At 34.9% G+C, this 18196-nt stretch overlaps 1 protein-coding gene across 5 annotated transcripts in view; it reads left to right on the plus strand.

The window, feature by feature from the left end:
- The window catches only part of SYT14 (synaptotagmin 14), a 94116-nt gene that overhangs the window by 33741 nt on the left and 42179 nt on the right, over nt 1–18196 (plus strand). For 4 of the 5 annotated variants that reach the window (XM_055726113.1, XM_055726114.1, XM_027805156.2 and 1 more), the window contains one exon: nt 1044–1262. The exons of the other annotated variant lie outside the window; for it this stretch is intronic. In XM_055726113.1, coding sequence (XP_055582088.1) covers nt 1044–1262 — 219 coding nt within the window. The remainder of the gene's footprint in view (nt 1–1043; nt 1263–18196) is intronic. 5 annotated transcript variants of the gene reach the window in all.

Below are 18196 nucleotides of genomic sequence, written 5' to 3' on the forward strand. Positions count from 1 at the left end.
GCGTGTTGATCCTTGCAGGATCAGGAGCTGAAAAACAGCATTATGGGCATCTCGGAGCTCTGCCAGTAATGGAAATCCATTGGCAAATTGTATGCCATGCGCTTGCCCACGGATCAGTGGTAATGCTGACCTTTATTGAGCTTACATGAACTCTTGTTATGTGTGTTAGTGTGTGAGAGCTACAGAACCTCTGCACGTTGAATCTGGACAGAATCCTTTTGAGGTTTGGAAGAGGGAGGAGGAACCTTTCCTTTTACAGAAATAAAAATGCAGCTGAATCTTTGCCTTGTGGGGGCAAGTCATACTTGAGATGTAATTGGAAAAAGTTGGCCACAGCAGTGGGCATTATAGAAGAACTGGTATAAAAAAAATCTAGATGGATTCTTCTCTGCAATTTTTGCTATTACCAGATGTCTACAGTGAGAATCTGCACTAATTTCAGTTATTACTGAACAAGGGGCTGTTTATTCTAAGCTAAATAAAATTGTGCATGCAAACATCTTTCACTAGCATTTTCCTATTTGTTATTGTGAGGTTTAAGCACTACCGACATAAATACCCTAAGAGGATTTTGTTGTAGGCTTCTCTTTGTAAATCAGTTTCATTTCTGTTATACTGCATGCTTACAGCAAAAATCAGCTGGGAATGGAGGATCAGCAGATGCATTTCTGATATGTTAGGTATCCAAATGTAATATTGCAGCAGTGTTGGATGTATTTTACATAAATTATTTTAAGCATTTTCTTAATGAAGGGTTTCAAGAACTTCAGTGTGTGCTGCCTTACATAAATTGATCCATTTTCTATTGAATAGGTTTTAGAATGTTTTTTAGGGCTTAATGATCTTACAGTTTTTCTAGAAAAAAAAAATAGCTCTCACCAGTTACAAAGTCACATAATACAATTACAACAAGATGATATTTTTAAAATATTACAGACATTTTAATTGAAATAGCTTAAATATCTTCAGTGATAACCTCTTACGGTTATTTTCTTGTATTCTATTTTGAGCTGTAGTCGATTTGCTTTATTTTATTCAAACAGACAACTCTTATATGAGTAAAGACCAGCATGGTTCATCATCTGAGAGTGAAGATGAAGCACTGGGTAAATATCATGAGGCCTTGTCTAGAACCCAGAGTTCCAGGCTGCCAGTGGTGGATGGCAGACAGCAAAAAAACTATATATGGGAAACCAGACAAAAATATAGTCCCCTGTCTGCAGAATATGATGGATACAGTAGTGAAGCCTCAATAGATGAAGGTAAGAGTAATTTAAAAGCATTTCTTTGATTCCAAATTTCAGAATTATATTCTGGATAAGTAAGTCCTAGACGAGGACAGCTTGACTTGCAAATAGTCACTGTCTGCAAGAAATATCCAGATATCTTTATATTTGTGCATGCTGAAAAAAAAAAGGCACAGACTTGTGTGTATTCTTCTGGAAATACTGCAAATGATATCTTGTTATGCTAAGTTTCATACAATTTCATCATTAGTCATTTTGGTTTGGGGGGAATTTAAATGTTTTGATTTAGGAAGGAAACGTGGCAACTCTTGATGAATTCTGTGGCATTAAAAATACAAAGAAGACCTGTTATTCCTCTGTTGATAAGTTGTCCTAACAGCAAAGTAAATGGAATGGTTATTGGTTACAGTGCCTGTGGTCATGGCCGTGTGCATTACTGGAATGTTCTGTATCTTTTCTTCTGTTGAAATGACAGAAATAAATTATTACAAAAATTAGATTAATGCATTTATTCCATGGCATTAAAAGTTGGATGTAAACAATGGATGTCTTCTATGGTATATATTTATTGACTTTACGTTACGTGAGTGCCTGATACAGAGGGTCAGAATTCTGCTGTCAGTATTTTGTCAGTATGTTTTTTGTGCTTGAAAATAGCTGTGTGTGAGAACCATGTCTCTATACCCAGTATCTATCATGAATAATGAGCTTTTGAAGTTACGTAGAAGTCATTCTAATATAGATGCTGTGTTGTAGTAAGATATTTGTTGGTGTCCCTTTGATATGTTAAAAAGCAAAGGTTTTTTAGTGATTTATTTTCCCTAATTAAAAATGGATACATATATTTAAAAGATACCTGTCCTTAAATGTTCTATACAGTCCTGAACTGCTGGAAAAAAAATCTAAATTTTCTACAAAGTTATGTAATTATATAAAAGTCTGTTTGCCGCTGAAATTTGAAATTAGTGCATACCCATTCATGATTCCAAGTTAAGATACAAAGGACATGAAAGCTATAATTGAAATAAATTCCAGAGTAAGAGGATTCCTTCCTGATCAACAGAAATTTTTATTTCCTTTGGTGTTAAGTTGCAGGAAGGCTGGCAGTCTTTGAGTTTTCCAGCAAAGAGGGAAGGAGATGTAGAGGTAAGGTCAGGTGGTAAGAACTGATCTTTAGATACTGTGATGGAGAAGGACAACAAGGAAGAGGGATAGTGGAAGTATCATGGGGGTCTTTTTTGTTGTTATATCTACTGAGATATATCAACAGCATTGGTGGGGAGAATATAACGGATAAAATACTAATTTTTTGTATGGCTTATATCACTGTTGGGAAAGAATGGTGATGTGTATTAACAGGAGGTGGAAAACTCAATTGTATTTATTAGAAAATAATACCAGATATAGTAATTACACAAGGAGACTACTTTCAGATACCCAGAATAATGTATTTGTCTCCTCAAACTATTGAGGCCAGTTGTTGAAATAGTAATAGAATAATTCATGTTGGAAAGACCATGTGACATTCCTCTTTCTATTTTATAATTGCTCAGATACTTTAACCCACCTAGTTGATCTTCTTAGTGAAATGTTCTCAGTTCATATGAGCTTTTTACTTTGGCCCTATAAGATTTAAGCTCCAAAGGCATTGTGCTAGCCTGCGTCCAGTTTTTTGGGGTTTGGTGTGTGGTGGTTGTTTTTTTTTTTAATAATTGCCTTCATCATCATCCTCTTAGATCATCAAAATTCATAGTCACTGACTTTTATCCTTTTCTGGGGAATAAGAACTCCAGCCTGAAAATCCATGTCATGGTTAGGATCTAAGACAAAAGAACCCTGTTGGCAAGTCCAAGTATTGTATTAGGAAAGTTAGAATAGTTTCCCCTCTCCTTTCTCATTTTTAATTCTATTGCTAAAGATACCTGTCACCAGCTGCTATCCCATCTGAATGCTCTTTGCATTCAGGAATCTGGCTGGATGTAAACCCCATTTATATATACATATTCACATATGCACTCTAAAATTAGTATGCAAATTGAATTTATTGTAATGAAAGAACATTCAGGGTTTGGAAAAAAACTTTTGAAGCACAAACTGTCAAACCATTGTAACTTTAGAAAACTGTAAATTTGTAACCACATACGTCTACTTTCAAGAAAACTTTTAATACTATCAGTATTTTGCTTTTGCTGCTGCTTGTGAGAGCATTCTCTGCACATTTTACAGGGTGTGGAGAATCAGCAATGTTTTTTGTTTGATAGTCTGCAGTCATTCTACGTTTTTCTACAAAATGCTTGCAAATTAGTGTGATGATTTTGTCTCATTTTTGTAATCTGTTAATCTCGACAAAATTATGTTCAATACTATTAAAAAGAGTTTTATGATATTGGACGTGGCAGCAGATTAACAACCTAGTATTTATCACTTTTCAGTGACCTGAAGGTGGCACACTAGAATAATTAGTTAGTACTTTTTATGTTCCTAAAATATTTCAAACATAAAGAATCTTTGCACAATAATAAAGATGTGTTAGAACAGAGGAAAAGACAGAGTATGCCTTGTTATGTTATGATCATTACGAAAGGAAAGCTGCCCAACCTAGAACTTTGATGAAATGGGAAGGTAGAAACCACATGAAGAAAGTCTGCAGTCAGAAATAAATGAGAGACTGTCTGTCGCTACCAATCGGTTCTTATATGTTCAGAGAAGCAGTTCACTGAACAGATGAGATCAAAAGTGTCTGATTCCAACTGGAGACCATCAACATTCTAGATGTTTCAGTGTAATTTTTAAAAATTCAAAACTTCACTGTTCCTTAAACTCGCAAAATAAATCAGTGAAAGATTTGATGCCTGATTTTTTTCATTGAAAACTTGGTTTTTATGACAAATTATTTTTGTAAGAAGTGTAAAGACAAATGATAGAACCATTTTTTGTAGTGGCGGGGGAGCAAGCAGTGTATTCCTATGTACTTTATTTAAAATGATAAATGATTGTCAATATATTTGCGTGCTTCTGTTTTCTCATACGTGCTTTATCATCTCTACTTCTAAGACTTAAAACGTTTCAGTGCTACTTCCAGCTTAAGGCACCAATCAGTCCATCTGTTGAGCAGGGCTTGATAGTGTTACGGTGAAGTGATGACAGGACAGAATTAATTTTTGTCTCATCTCCTTTTGCTCCCCCCCTGCTCATTGCTAGTAAATCAGCCTCTGATGATATCATTAAAAATTCCATCAGAGGTAAAGTAATATGAGCAGTGAAAATGGTACTCGGTTTTCAGAAAATTCTGTGGGTTTTTCCCTTGAGCAGTTAATCTCTATCACATGTTGTATCTTGCAACAGTCTGCTGTGCGTTTTTAAAGGAGTCGATAAACAGTTTTACTGGTAACTGTTTACTCTGCACTTCAGTCCTCACTTTTTAAATTTGTTTGTTTAGATGTGTCTGCACTTAACAGTGCATGCACCAAATTTAACAATGAGGCAAAAATATAATTTTTCCTTTATTAAGACACCCTGTAAGCTTTGCTTGGGTTGCTAAAAGCATGTATAATATTAATATGTTTCCATTACTAAGACCATCAAAATGTCTGGTCATATTATTTTAATGTTCACTTATTATCAATTATATAATTAGATTATTACATCTATTTTATGGCTGCATGCTTCTAAAAATGCCTTTTATTCTGAAGCCTGAAAAAAGCATGTGGTATGTTTTCATATCATTCTTTTCTCCTCTAGATGGCCATATTAATCTTTCTTTTCAGCATATTTATATAGAACTGACAGGGCATTTTGTATAATGTTTTTAATAGTTAAATGAAGAAAGCAATGTATTTTGTGGGTTTTGTTGGTGTTATTTCGATGATGGAATGTTCTAGTGGCACTTCAGTTCATTCTATGAAATTCAGGTTTTAAAATTGTGGTTCACAAATACCTGCTTATAACCAGCATCTGATTCCTTTTCTATATTTGTGTAGCACATCTGATGCACTTAGATTTTGATGAATTATAGTACATCTTTTAAATGAAAAAAAAATGTATATTGTGCTTAGATGCAAGTATTTCTACAGACTCCAAGCTAGTGTAAATACACAGCTTCTGCAGTGAGCTCCTCATGGATGACAGGCTTAATTCCAGAGTATCTCTAAAGGAAGATGTAGTTCATTAGAAAACCAAGATGATGTCGAATGTCATTAAAAGTAAAATGGTACAGAATGGCAAAGTAAAATGGTAGAGAAGATAGGTTTACACCTGCGATTTCCAACTCTTGCACAAATGACCCAAAAGTGTTAATCACAGAAAAAAGAAACCTGTATAACTATAGTACTTCTTGATACGTATGTGTCGACTTAACCCAGTCTCTGTGCTTACTCCCAGAGTTCTAAGGTCAGCTCAAAGTTCGAAATCTTATTTTTGCCAGTGATATTCTTTCTGTTCTTTCTCATGTTATCCAGTAAAGTATGGATACTTTCTGAAGTGACGTTTTTTTCTTTTTCCTGACACATATCCTGATACAACTTACTGCTCTTTTTTTATAATGTGCATCCTACTTGTATTATTCCCTGCCATTTCAAATGCTGCTGTTACCCAGTTGAATACGTAGTATTGCTTTTATGTGCTCCAATTATTTGTAATATTTTGGAAGAGGGGATTAATATAGGCTATGATATTGCACATCTGTGTCAGAAAATAAAGAAAAAAAAAGGAAAAATAACTTTTTCAGCTAACAAGTAGATTATGAATTGAAATAGTGATCTAAATAAGGAAGTGTACAAACTTTAAATTTTAAATTGGCATTATTCTTTGTACTTTGGTAATTGGAAATATTTTTTTGTATCTATGTTTTGTGATCTCAAATGGACCATAGTTTCTTAATAACTTCAGTTTCAGAAAAACATATTATATGATATTAAACTAACCTGTCTCCAGTAGTGGCTACTTCCTGAACTTTAAAAACTCAAACATTATACAAGCAAGTTGTGTCTTTGTTCTCTCTATAAGCTTCACAGGCAAGTGCAATATATTTTCTTTAAGGAAGCTGTCCCTGAAATCCCTAAAAACAGAAGTTTTAAAACTTTGAAATGTTAGGATAAACATATTGAAATTACAGTTTTGCAGGCAGATTTCAAAAGCTGCAGGTTCTTCTTTGCTTTTGAAATCAGGACTGTCTGAATCCCTTGAGAGGAGAAAGGTAGAAGAGGGGAAGAATACAGTCTGGTTTTTTATTTTGTGACGTTCTTAAAGCATGTCTTGCCCAAATCACCTCTTTAACAGCTGTGTAAAATTCCAGATTAGGAAGCAAGCAAGGGGGACTGATCCCAATTCTGAAGCAAAGTGACACCATAATGGAAAAAAGTAGTAAGCTTGCTTGCTTACTTAGCATACTTAGATGTACTATATTTAGCTATAGTTTAGCAGCTCAGTACAACCACAGGTTCTGTCTCCAGCCTATTTAAAAGTCTTTTTCTAACTTCTCAATTGATAAAGCCCCACGGCTGAAGACATGTTTGTTCAGAGGCTCTATTTCTGAGATTGGCCCAAGTGCCTTACATTTCACAAGGTTTTTTGGAAACATATGGAAGCACTAAAAGACTGCAGTGAGAAAACATAAGTTCTCTTAAATGAGAATCTGCTGCTCTAGCAGGCATATGCTACTGGATTTTATCCATCTTTTCCATATTGTGAAGGTAGAATATGATGTTATTTTTGTAGTTTATCTTCTCCACTTTTATTCTTCTGTAGGCTTTCGGCACTTTATGTTGGTGTGTCTGTTGGACATATGTTTGCCTTGCTCCTCGGTGTCAATCTTTGCACGTGAAGGCGACTGTTCTTCTGGAATTTCTTGGATCTGATTCTGTATGCAGCTTTTTGCCTTTTCTTTCTTTCTTGTGAGTTTTCATGTCTTGGGAAAACTCTCTTCACTGAACTACTTGAAGTATATATATAGATTTTTCTTTCAGTATCTACCCAACATCAAGACCAAAACCTCTTTCACAGGCATCTCAAAACTGGTATACAGGTGAATCTCCCCAGTTTGTTAAAGGAACCTGGGGTGGGTTTTCTCTGTAAATGTCTTCTGTAAAGCAGGATCCGACTTCTTCAGACTTGTCAAGCTAAGGTGAAAGCCACTGGACAGGCTGAGAGAGGAAGAATCAGTGAATCCCATGATAACCATATGTTTTCCAGTTTAGTTTCTGTCATTAGTCCTTGCATATAAGCAGATCTATTTTCAAGGCAAGTGTGAATGAATTTTTTTTGTCTCAGAACTGTAGAGTGTGGGCTTCAGTATGGTTGTGCTGTTGTTCAGTAAACTAAAGCCACAAAGTTCTTTCAAAATCAGTCTATGTATCCGTACATTTCAGATGCTAAGAATTTCAAGCAAAGAAGATGATGGCACACAGGGAATATGAGCTGGTATTCAGACTGGAAGACTGAAAGCTCAGTTGAATACTAGATCATAACTTAAATAGTTATTTATCTTCTTTTTCCTCTAATGTGCTTTAAAGAAATTAATTAGAAATACAATGGAAAGAATATTTAGGAAGAAGGTGGCCACTCATTTTTCTTTGATGTGCCTTTATCAGTTTACCTGTGAGATTTCTCTGGTGTAATACCTGCTGGAACAAAATACTCTTTTTGGCCTGCAGCTTTGGGTAGACCTAGGGCTCCAAATAGATACTTTGAAAGGGTATTCAGTAAAGACACTTAACACAAGTCTTAAGTAATTTTCAGAGCAGTGTTTCCCAAATGTTTCAGAGTGTATTTTGAAGGCTGACTCATGTTACAGCTCTGAGATAGTTCAGACACTCATATTTGTATATATCAGCTGATAGTGCTTGTGTACTATCAACTGATACCATTCTTGATGCACTTTTTGCAGACTTTGGGAGAGAAATAGGGGATTTTTTAATTACAATATTTGTTTAGTCGATCCAGCTTGCTTATGCTTGTTTTCTATTATGTGGGCATCTACCCTTGACATGTCTTATTTTAAGAGTAATTAAAAATTTTCATGTAGTACAAGAGAAAGTGCAAAGATGCAATACTAATGTTACAAAGTCTGACCCCTGATTATGTGTGTCTACCTCTCGTTTGTTGGTAAACTGGAGTGAGTCTTCATTGCTTCCAAGCCCTTAAAAATTGGAGAAAGAATTTCTTGTGGTTTTGAAGCCTCTAGAGAGCATAGCAGTTCAATCCACAGCCATATCAAGGGAATGTTTCAGGGTATTGTGTAAAAGAAAAGATACTTTTGTAATTTAAGGATCTGCAGAACAATGTCCAGAGTTAACTTGATTTCCATTTTTTTCTACTTATTTTCTCTGATGGTGTGGTTTGGTTGGTTGGGGTTTTTTAAGAGTTTCAGAGTATCATCTTAGTGCATTATGGCAGTCCTCTATTGTTCTATAATAGTGGAAGTCAGTTCTGTTAAGTTTTTGAAATTATGATGCATATTTCCCAAAAATATATAGTCAACTAAGCATTGCAGGGACTAAGGTGATTTAAAGATTAACTTTTGCTCTGTCTTTTATTCAGTTTTACAGAATTCAGTTCTTTTTTTACTTCCCAAGAAAGCGTTACCCTTTGTCTTTTTAAAAGTTCCCGATAGCAGAGAACTTCACATATTAGGGTATCTTCATGCTGTGGTTGTGGTTCCTTACCTGCACGAATGGCAGAATGCATAGTGTTTACAAAGTCTGGAGACCTGGAATGGAGAAAATTCACAGATAGGGTAGAAAGTACATGTGAAATTCAGTATTATTCTTGTAATTTTCTTGAGGAATACTATGGAGAGGCAAGATGTGAACATGGGATTTAAAAGGACATCTATGTCTGAGTTTAAACAAAGTTTGGAAGAGAATAGATTTACATGGATAACTTTTAACTTAAAAGCCAGATAGATGATATCAAAGTTGTGCACAGCCTTGTCAACCAAAGGAAACACATGAAATGTCTTCATAGAATGAATTTGAATAATCCTGAAATAATGGATTTACCCTCTGATTAGCAGCAGAGATGCTGGGAAAAGATGATGTTAAAGCATGCATGTCATCTACTGCTGAGAGAGGAAAACTAGTAACAAAACTCAAAGTCAGTGGTGGTGATAAGCTTTTTAACAGGAAAACTCCTTTTCCAGCTAGATCAACTCCAAACAGGAGGAAAAACTGCCCTCCAATGGGAGAGGGCTTTTTTTCCTGATGTGCACAAGTGAGCAAAGTAGTCTCACAAATCAGGTTCCTCCTGCCAGCATTTTGAAGTCTTTGAAGAAATACCCTTTGCATTGATGTGAAGGCTTTGAAGAAAGTCACCCTTAGCAATATGATGTCTCTGAAGCGATGTAAATCATACGTTAATTATTAACAGGAAAGTTTCCATTTTATTGTAAACTTTATTTTAAGAAGTCTCTCATCTCTTTGAATCTGGAATTTATGAAAGAATCAAGATCTGCTGTTAACTAGGAAAAGTTCACATATATTTGTGGCTGAAGTAGTTCCTTGTGGTGTTGTATTTGATATAAATGTTCTACATTAATAAAATGTAGAACTGATTTGTGATGTAAACGCAAGAGGTAGTACTGTATCAGCAGAAAAGATCACTTTCTTGATGAACCTGGTGCTTTTGCTGATTCTGAGAATTCACATTGCAAACTGGGTATTTCTTGTACCGATCTAAAAGCTATCGAGTATGGGCATTCTTTTTTCTTGGTATTATGGTAATTTCTAGTGATATAGGGGAGGAATTTCATTGATCTTTATGCATGTATATCATGAGACAGGTCTTGTTCTGAAAGACTTCCACAAAATAGACAAAAGAAGGTACAATTTTCATTAACCTTAACCCTAATTACAGAGATCCCATGGCTCTTACCATGGAATGAGAGACTAAGAAACAGGATTGAACAGTAGACTGGAAATCTCTTTTTAGATGGTGCATTAGAACAAGGAGTGTCATCCTGCATGCACCCAGTACTCAGCTGCTGAGAACAGTCAGCAGAATGGAGCAGTACTTGTTAAATAGATATGGGAACTAAAAAAGTTATTACAACTTTACATAAGAATATTACAAAACAACACTTTATCAGTTCTTCCTCCATAATGCCTATGGATAAATGGATCATTCTTTTTAACTTTACAGGTTAAAACCAGAAAAATTTTAACTCTAGTCTCAAACTAATGTTTGCCTCCCAGTTGTGCTTTTTTTCCCCTAGGTTAAAGGCCAGTTATCATTAGGACTGTTTTTTTATAATCTAATCACATTACATTTTAACCCTCTTTTTGCTCAAAGAACAAGGAGCTGTTTTTGTAACTTGAACTCTTTTTGGTTTGTTACCTAGTCAGTGCATATTATTTTTCTTATGTGCATGTATCAATTGCACAGATATCTATAACTGTATCGTAAGTATTCTCTTGGAATTATTTAATTAATATTTTGTCCTTGTACAACATAACATTACCAATTTTATCTAATAACGTATTTTATTGTTAGGATGACTATTTTCATGGATACTTTAATTGTTTATATTTATTGGGAGACTGTATTGTATCTGAGTAAACAACATGAAATTGTGTCTGTAGTTTCTGTGCAGGCAAGGGTTTGTCTTCATGGGTTTTTTTCTTGTTAAAATAAGCTCTTAGGTGCTACTTGCAACACTGTGTTATAAAGTTATCCTAACTTTTAAGAATAATTGGAATATTTTCCTTGGGGGAAAGGGAAAACATGATGTGATCTATTATACAACTTGAGTCCCTTTTTTTTTTATTGTTTTGTGTTCTTTTTGTTTGGAGGGGGAGTTTTGTAGATGGGGGGTGTGAGGTTTTTTGTTTGCAGTTACCTTTCCTCCACTGTATTCACAAGTAAGCTGGAAATAGATCCTTAGCTAGTGTAATTGCCATGCTTCTGGTCATTTCAGTGTGGCTGAAGGTTATCTGCTGTGATGGAATCATGAAAGCACATAGGAAAACTCAAAAGGATATATAAAATAGTATTTTATTATGGAAATTCTGATTCTGGTCCTTAGAGAGAAGCTAGCAGACATGCTTAACTAGGTATAAGATTTTCTTGTGTGGAGTCACCTACACCCAATTCAATTAAAGCTCAATCTTTACATTTGTAAATAGGAAATCCTGCTACATTCACTTTCCACACTATGTAATATTCTGCCAGGATGTGTTTTTATGTATATATTTGTAAATTTTGCTTATAAAAAAAATTTTAAAAAATACCCAGCTCTCTATTTGAAACCTTTGTGCTCAGTCTTGTTGACTAAATTGACTAAATAAGGACTAAATTCTAAATTTTGTCCTTAAAAGTGTTCTTTAAAAGATTTTCGGTTATCGTGATTTTCTATTTTTTTTAATTTTTAAAGAAGATTTATGACATTCCTTTGCAAATACATCAATTTGTCAGATAAAGGTTAAAAACTAGATACATTTTATTCATGTTAAAGTCACACCCAGCTTATTTAAAGGCAGCTTTGACTTAAGAGTTGCAAGCCTGAGGATATTGATTTGAATTATGCATGACTGTCTGGTATGCAGTTCCATTAGCCTGCTGGATGGATAATGTAAACATGTTCAGAATTTTAAGTATCCTATATAAGCGGCAGGTTAAAAATAGAGCTGATAAGAGCATGTGTATCTGAAAAATCCAAATCTGGGAGAGTGAAACTACAAAAGGTTCATCTCTTCAAGAGGCTGACTTCAGGTGTGATTTTTCTTTTCTTTGAAAATGCTCAGCCTGAACAAATACAGCTTATGTATATGACTTGAACAGGTGACACAATTGCTGTTGTTTACTGCACGGAGTTGACATCTGTACCAGACAACGCACTTATAAGTGAAAGGTCAGGGCCAACTCTGCATCTTTTGGCAAAAAAGAGGGGCAGCATCTGTTCTGGTTTAAATTGGTCAAGGTAACACTAGTGATTAGACTAATTTCTTCATATCTTCAAGGAATCTTGTTTAGAATATTACTTGATTTTGCTAAAACTTTCTGCGGCTTCCAGTATCTCATAGTTTCTGTTTTTGTTGTATCTGATTTGTTGTGCGTATTTTAGCAGCCTGTAGTTCGGTAGTACATGTAATGACTTCTGAAACTTTGTTTTTAAATCCTCAGCACTAAAAACACATGTTAGTAAGGTTTAAAACAGATAACATCTTTTTAGAATTTTTTCCAATCCTGTGAATTTTAATAGGAAAAAAAGGCAACTCTGAAATGAGAAGTACAATAGCATCTATGGTAGATGTTATTAAGATTTATTATACTTTGAAGTGTTTCTGTGGCATATGTAGAATTTGTGGCAATTTTATGACTAGAGTGAAAATCAAAAAAATCTCTTGCACTTATTTTCAAGATCCGATGGATACAAAACAGAACACTAGTCTAATTTTGCATTAATTTGTACCTACCCTTTCAAAACTATTTTGTTTGGAGTGCTTCATATTTGGCTCTGCTAAATTCTGTATGTAATGCCAGGATGGAACTATTTTTAGATTGTGAGAAAAATGAGAGAGAATAATGATGTCGTTTTCCTGGATTTTACAATGTTTCTTTGCTTAAATTATAGTGTAGGAATAATCACATGAAAATTTCCAAGAAGCTCTTCTGGAAGATTAAGTTGATTGTACTGCTCTGATACCTTTTTTTCTTTTCCTGTCAAATCTTGGATCGTGAATTGTGTGTACACAGAAAATTTGTCAAATAGGTAACTCTTGAGTAGGTCTGGTAAAGTTTGAAAAAGTGTTTTGAGCTGAATGGTCATTTTCCCTTGTAACTGAGGGAAAATTAAGCTGTTAAGAGACTAGCATCTAATGCTCTCCTTCAGAGAAACTCATCATCCTGTTTGATAATGGCTGTTACCTTTGACTGTTCAGAGCAAAATTCCTTTTGCTGGCAATGAGAACCACTGCCCTGAACCATCTGCTGCTCCTGGTGCCACTTCCTTCCTGTTAACAAGAAGGGGCTATATGAGAAGAAAATCTTTGCAAATAAAAACAGTTGTTGTCGTTAGTGTTAAAGGCAATGGGTTGGCCTCAGAGGTGTAGGGAACAACGGTGGCAGTTTCCAGACAAATTCTGAGAATCTGCAAAAGAAGAACCTAAGAAGCCTTTTTATGAAGGATGCTAACAATGGTAGTTAATATCTTAAAAAATACTAGTTCACACTTGCATTCTACTCAGAGAGGAATGGGAGGTCTCTTGTGTGATTTTGTGCAGATAATCCAGGAGAATACTATACAGAGAACTGATAGCATGTGTAACGGTGAATGTAATGGCAGGAGCCATCGTGTAAATATCTCCGCTGTTCCAGCTGCTCATTTTTGTGTGTGAGTGATTCTAACATTAAACTACACAACTAGTAATAATTTGATAATACAGATGATTTACCATAAATATCACAATGTAGTAGTCAAATTTGAGTTCCTTTTCATTGTTCTCTAGCTTTCAGTTACTTCTAAAAGAAATTTTGGGGGGTGGGGAGGAAGAAGCGAGATTTAATTCTAGTTGAATGTTCACAGTAAAAACATTATGTAGATGGTTTTCACCCCCAAAAGAAAATATCATTACCTGAGGCAGTTCAAAGTTAAATGTAAAAGTGAAATGTATCTTATGAAATCCGTGCAAATATAAGTCTAATTTACAGTGACACTGTTAGAAAAATGAAAATATTTAATATGTCTCTGGTTCATATGTGCTTGTGGAAGACTTTACCAGAATGATACAGTTATTTTATAATCAATATAATCAATACAAACAAGCATAAGAGTCTGCTTTTTACGCTTCAGTGTCTCTGGCTCAGGTATTATGCTTCAAAATCTGTATTTCAGAGCAAGGCTGAGCTTGTGGGTATGAACAAGTCAGGTAAGTTGTTTTTTTGAGTGTTTTGATGTAATGTTTAGAGAAGTTTAGATAACCGAGGAAAAGGGGCAAGAGCAGCATTTGCTTACCCATTTTTCTCTGGCTCTCTAGCACTTAGTTGCCTTCATTGCAGATTTATGCAGCTGATGTCTTTCCAGTGATTTAATGCATTGAAAGTTGAGAGATAGTTCTGAATGCATCTGTATCAAGTTCATATTACAATAATTTATTTTTCCTTCTGGATATTCCCTTTTACTACTTATACATTAATTCAGATTATGTTAGTATCAGCACTTGGTTTTTGAATCCTGCGTAAATTTTGCTGCCTGAGTGGGAGTCTTTTGTTTTTAAGAAGAGGTCAGAATACAGAAACATAATGAAAAAATCAGTTTACTAACTGCCCTCTTCACTGATCAGTACAAATTATTCCCAGCTTGTTGGAATGCAATTTGCATCTGAAAATGCCCATAATGAATTGGTATACAGAGGCCTAACAATTTCTTTTTAAGGGTGTTTTATTTACTCTAGTTTATGCATAATCTTGAGGTTGCATGCAATCTTTCTGCAACTCCTTTCTGAAACACTTTCTGAAATTTGCTGCATTTTACATCCCCAGTGGATATATTGATCTAGAAACACTTAAACTCTGTCAACGCAAAATAAACAGGAAACTTCAGAATAATTCTGTGTACTCCCATTTTCATTATAACACTGTTTCAGAGTTGATCAGATTAAATTGCTTTATGTCTGCACCTTTTTTCATTTTGTTTTCCTTGAGCAAAGCTACTAGATTTCAGATAGAAAAGAACCTGCTTGTTTGTTTTATTACAATAAGGCATACCTCAGTTTTTTGAGGGGAGCCAAAAAAAAAAAACCAGGAACACTTCCGAGGGGTTAGATGTTCCTCCTGTATGGATGGCTCAGATTCCCACTGTGTCAGTTTTCTGGTGTTTGATAAGGCACACAAAGCAGTTGTGGGAGAAAGCATATCACTTGTATCCATGGTAACTCGAAAGATACTTTGGAACTCAAAAGGATAGAATAAGCTAGAGTAATAGGTCTCATTATAAGGGCAAAATACATAAAGGGTTCAGGCATATGCTTTTAATTAGTTGCCAAAAATAGCTAGAACCAGAGACTATGCAACGAAACAATAATTCTTAGTGTTAGAAATGAGCAACATTTGATATCTAAAGATGTGCTCAGCTAAAAGGCTTTTATCTTACCATCTTATGGGTATTCGGTCCGTGAATACTAATAGATTTGCTATGGTTTCTTAATCATGCTTAGGACATGAGAGTGCACACTGATAAAAGCTAGTGCAAGTCTCATATGACTACAAGTTTCGGAAGTTCCATAGTGATGTTAATTCTCACGGCTGTGATGCAGCTTCTTATGAATAGCATGTTTAAAGCATTCTCTTATGTTTTACAAGTGCACTGCTGGAAAAATAAATGTAATGAGTGCTTCTGTGTAGGGGTAATAAAAAAAATTATTGAAAATGCAGATTAGTTTGAGATCAAAGATACTGTATTCTTCAGAATAAGTGACTTTAATTAATTTTAAAATAGGAAGGTAAGCAATGGGGGAAAGTGTGAAAATGTGATATGAAACTTGAATAGATAGATTCCTGGAGAACGAAAATAGAACAATGTATGAAGTACAAGCTATAGGATATTTGAATAACCATTTTAATAGAAATATTTTAATGCAGTGAATAATTTTAAAGTTTTCTATTTGAACAGCAGTGTTTGTAAGGAATCCATCTTGTATTGCAGTGCAATTCTCCATATTATTTCCTCTGTTGCTATAGAAACTAATTCTAGTGCAGCTGTGATCGCTTATCAAAATTCTAATGTTTCAATACCCATTTCTTATTTTGAGTTATTTAAATAGCCTTGTCTTACTTTGAATCAAACTGCACATTTCATCACTGCTGAATTGTTGACTGGTCAAAATGTTAATGCAAAGTGATAGCAAATGTTTTGGTTTTGGTTTTCTTTTCGTTCTACCATCTAAGCTATCATATTTATTGTTAAAAGTTTGAAAACCAAGCAAATTAAGGCTTTTTCACATGGCAAATCATAAAGGTCAATATTTGCAGTCTAACATCAGCATTTCATAATGGGTATTACTTCCTCAGTGTAATCTTCATTGTATTTAATATTTCATAAACCTTAAACTGTTACTGATACGTGGCTGTGGGGGGTGTGTGTGTATAGATGTGTTCTGATATATATGTGTGTGTAAACTATTATTAGGATATTTTTAACTTAAAAGTCTGTACCTTGGCATGTTCATTTTATCCAAGTAAAAATTTCAGTGATACTACATTGTCTAAATGTAGTCAGCTGCAAGTAGAACACCACCAGTTAACAAAGTATTCTGAACCTCTTTTGCTCCTTGTATTATTTGTTTCTTTGGGGTTGGGTTGGGGGTTTTTTGGTGGTGGTGGCTTTGGGTTTTGTTTTTTTTATTGGCTTTTTGTTTTTTAGGAATGAAAGTACTATGCTGGTAGGTATATGTATTTAATACAGGATGCAGCAAGGTATCTAGCATACACAGCGAAGCCATACTTGCCTATGAATTGTTAAACTGCTGTATTATAGAAGGAGCTTTATAGATATTTCCGATGCCTGTATTTGAGATGCTCCCCATCCTTGAATGTTAGAGTATTGAATTGAGATTTTTAGTATATGTTGTAGAATCAGTGAATAACTGGTTGAAAAGGACCTGTGGAGGTCATCTAGTCTGATCGCCTGGTTGAAAGAGAGCTAACTTCAAAGTCAGACTTAGTTGCTCAGGGCCCTAGCCAGGAGAGCTTTTAAAACCTTCAATGCTGTTGATTGCACAGCCTCTCTGGGTAACCTATTCTAGTCTATAGCCACTCTATTTTCAAAGTTTTTTCCTTATATTTAATCAGAATTTTGTTTGTTGCAATGTGTGCATGTATCAGTTACATACTGGTTTTATATATAGCTTATTAAAGTGGTTTGTTAATAAAGTAGTTTAAACTCTTAATGCTGAGATTTGAAAAAAATGTCATTCTGGTTATGAACCATGTTAAACGTCATTGTGCTGAGTATGTTTTCAGTTGTAATAATAGAATCTTAAAACTTTGCTGACACCAAATTATGAGAAAGGGTGGGATGGTTATAGGTCTGGACAAATATGTTTTATACCTTCTGATGTTGCAGCAAAGCTACTGAAATGTTTCAGTAGTACTTTTCAAGATAATCACTGACTTTCTAATGAGTGTACACTAATTTCATGTAGAGTGAAATAAATCATTTTCAATTTTGAAATTATCATACAAACATTTTGCAGCTGTAGCTGTCAGACTTTGATTACTAATTAACTGCTGTGCACCACCTTTAAGCCTCTTATTCAACAAGCAGCATCAAACAGTAATTTCAAATTAGGTATATAAATTTTTGTTCGTATAAGAAAGAACTTTGAGAAACAAATTTTAATGGATATGTATGTTTTTACTCTGTCACAGCAGCTAGTAAGTTTAATATGGTAGGTATAACACTATATTCATAACACAATTTTCCAGTTAGCATTTTGGGAAGTTAAATGGGTTGAGAATGATATGCAACACTCTGATCCTTGATTGCTCAGCGCTGTTGTTTCTTTGGGTGATGACACGGAAGACCAGTACTGTTTGTTGAAGGCTGAAGCATCATTCTATAGACTTTAAGCCCTCTGTATGCAACCTGCAGCATGGCCCCTGTTCTCTCATCCTCATATGGGCTTACATAGTGCTTATGACTGGTGTATGGCTGAAGGAAAATGTCTTTACCAGCCGGACTCATATTCATCTAGTCCTGTCAAAATGCAGAGAATTACCTGTTTTGTAATTACATGGCAACAGCTACATCATATATTACATATAAGCCTAATAAAGCAGCTCATCTGTGACAGTGGGAGGTCTCAAAAGTGCTGCAATGAACTGCAAGAAATTTAGTTTCGAGTAATTGTGTTTCTTTATGCCTGGAGAAACTTGTTTGAGGCCTTGCTGGAGTGAGTTGAACAGGCTGACACGCTCCCTGCTGCTTAATCTGTGCCTTTTCCATGCAGTCGTAGCCC

The sequence above is a fragment of the Falco cherrug genome, chromosome 13 (genome assembly GCF_023634085.1).
Source record: "Falco cherrug isolate bFalChe1 chromosome 13, bFalChe1.pri, whole genome shotgun sequence".
Taxonomy (NCBI): Eukaryota; Metazoa; Chordata; class Aves; order Falconiformes; family Falconidae; genus Falco; species Falco cherrug.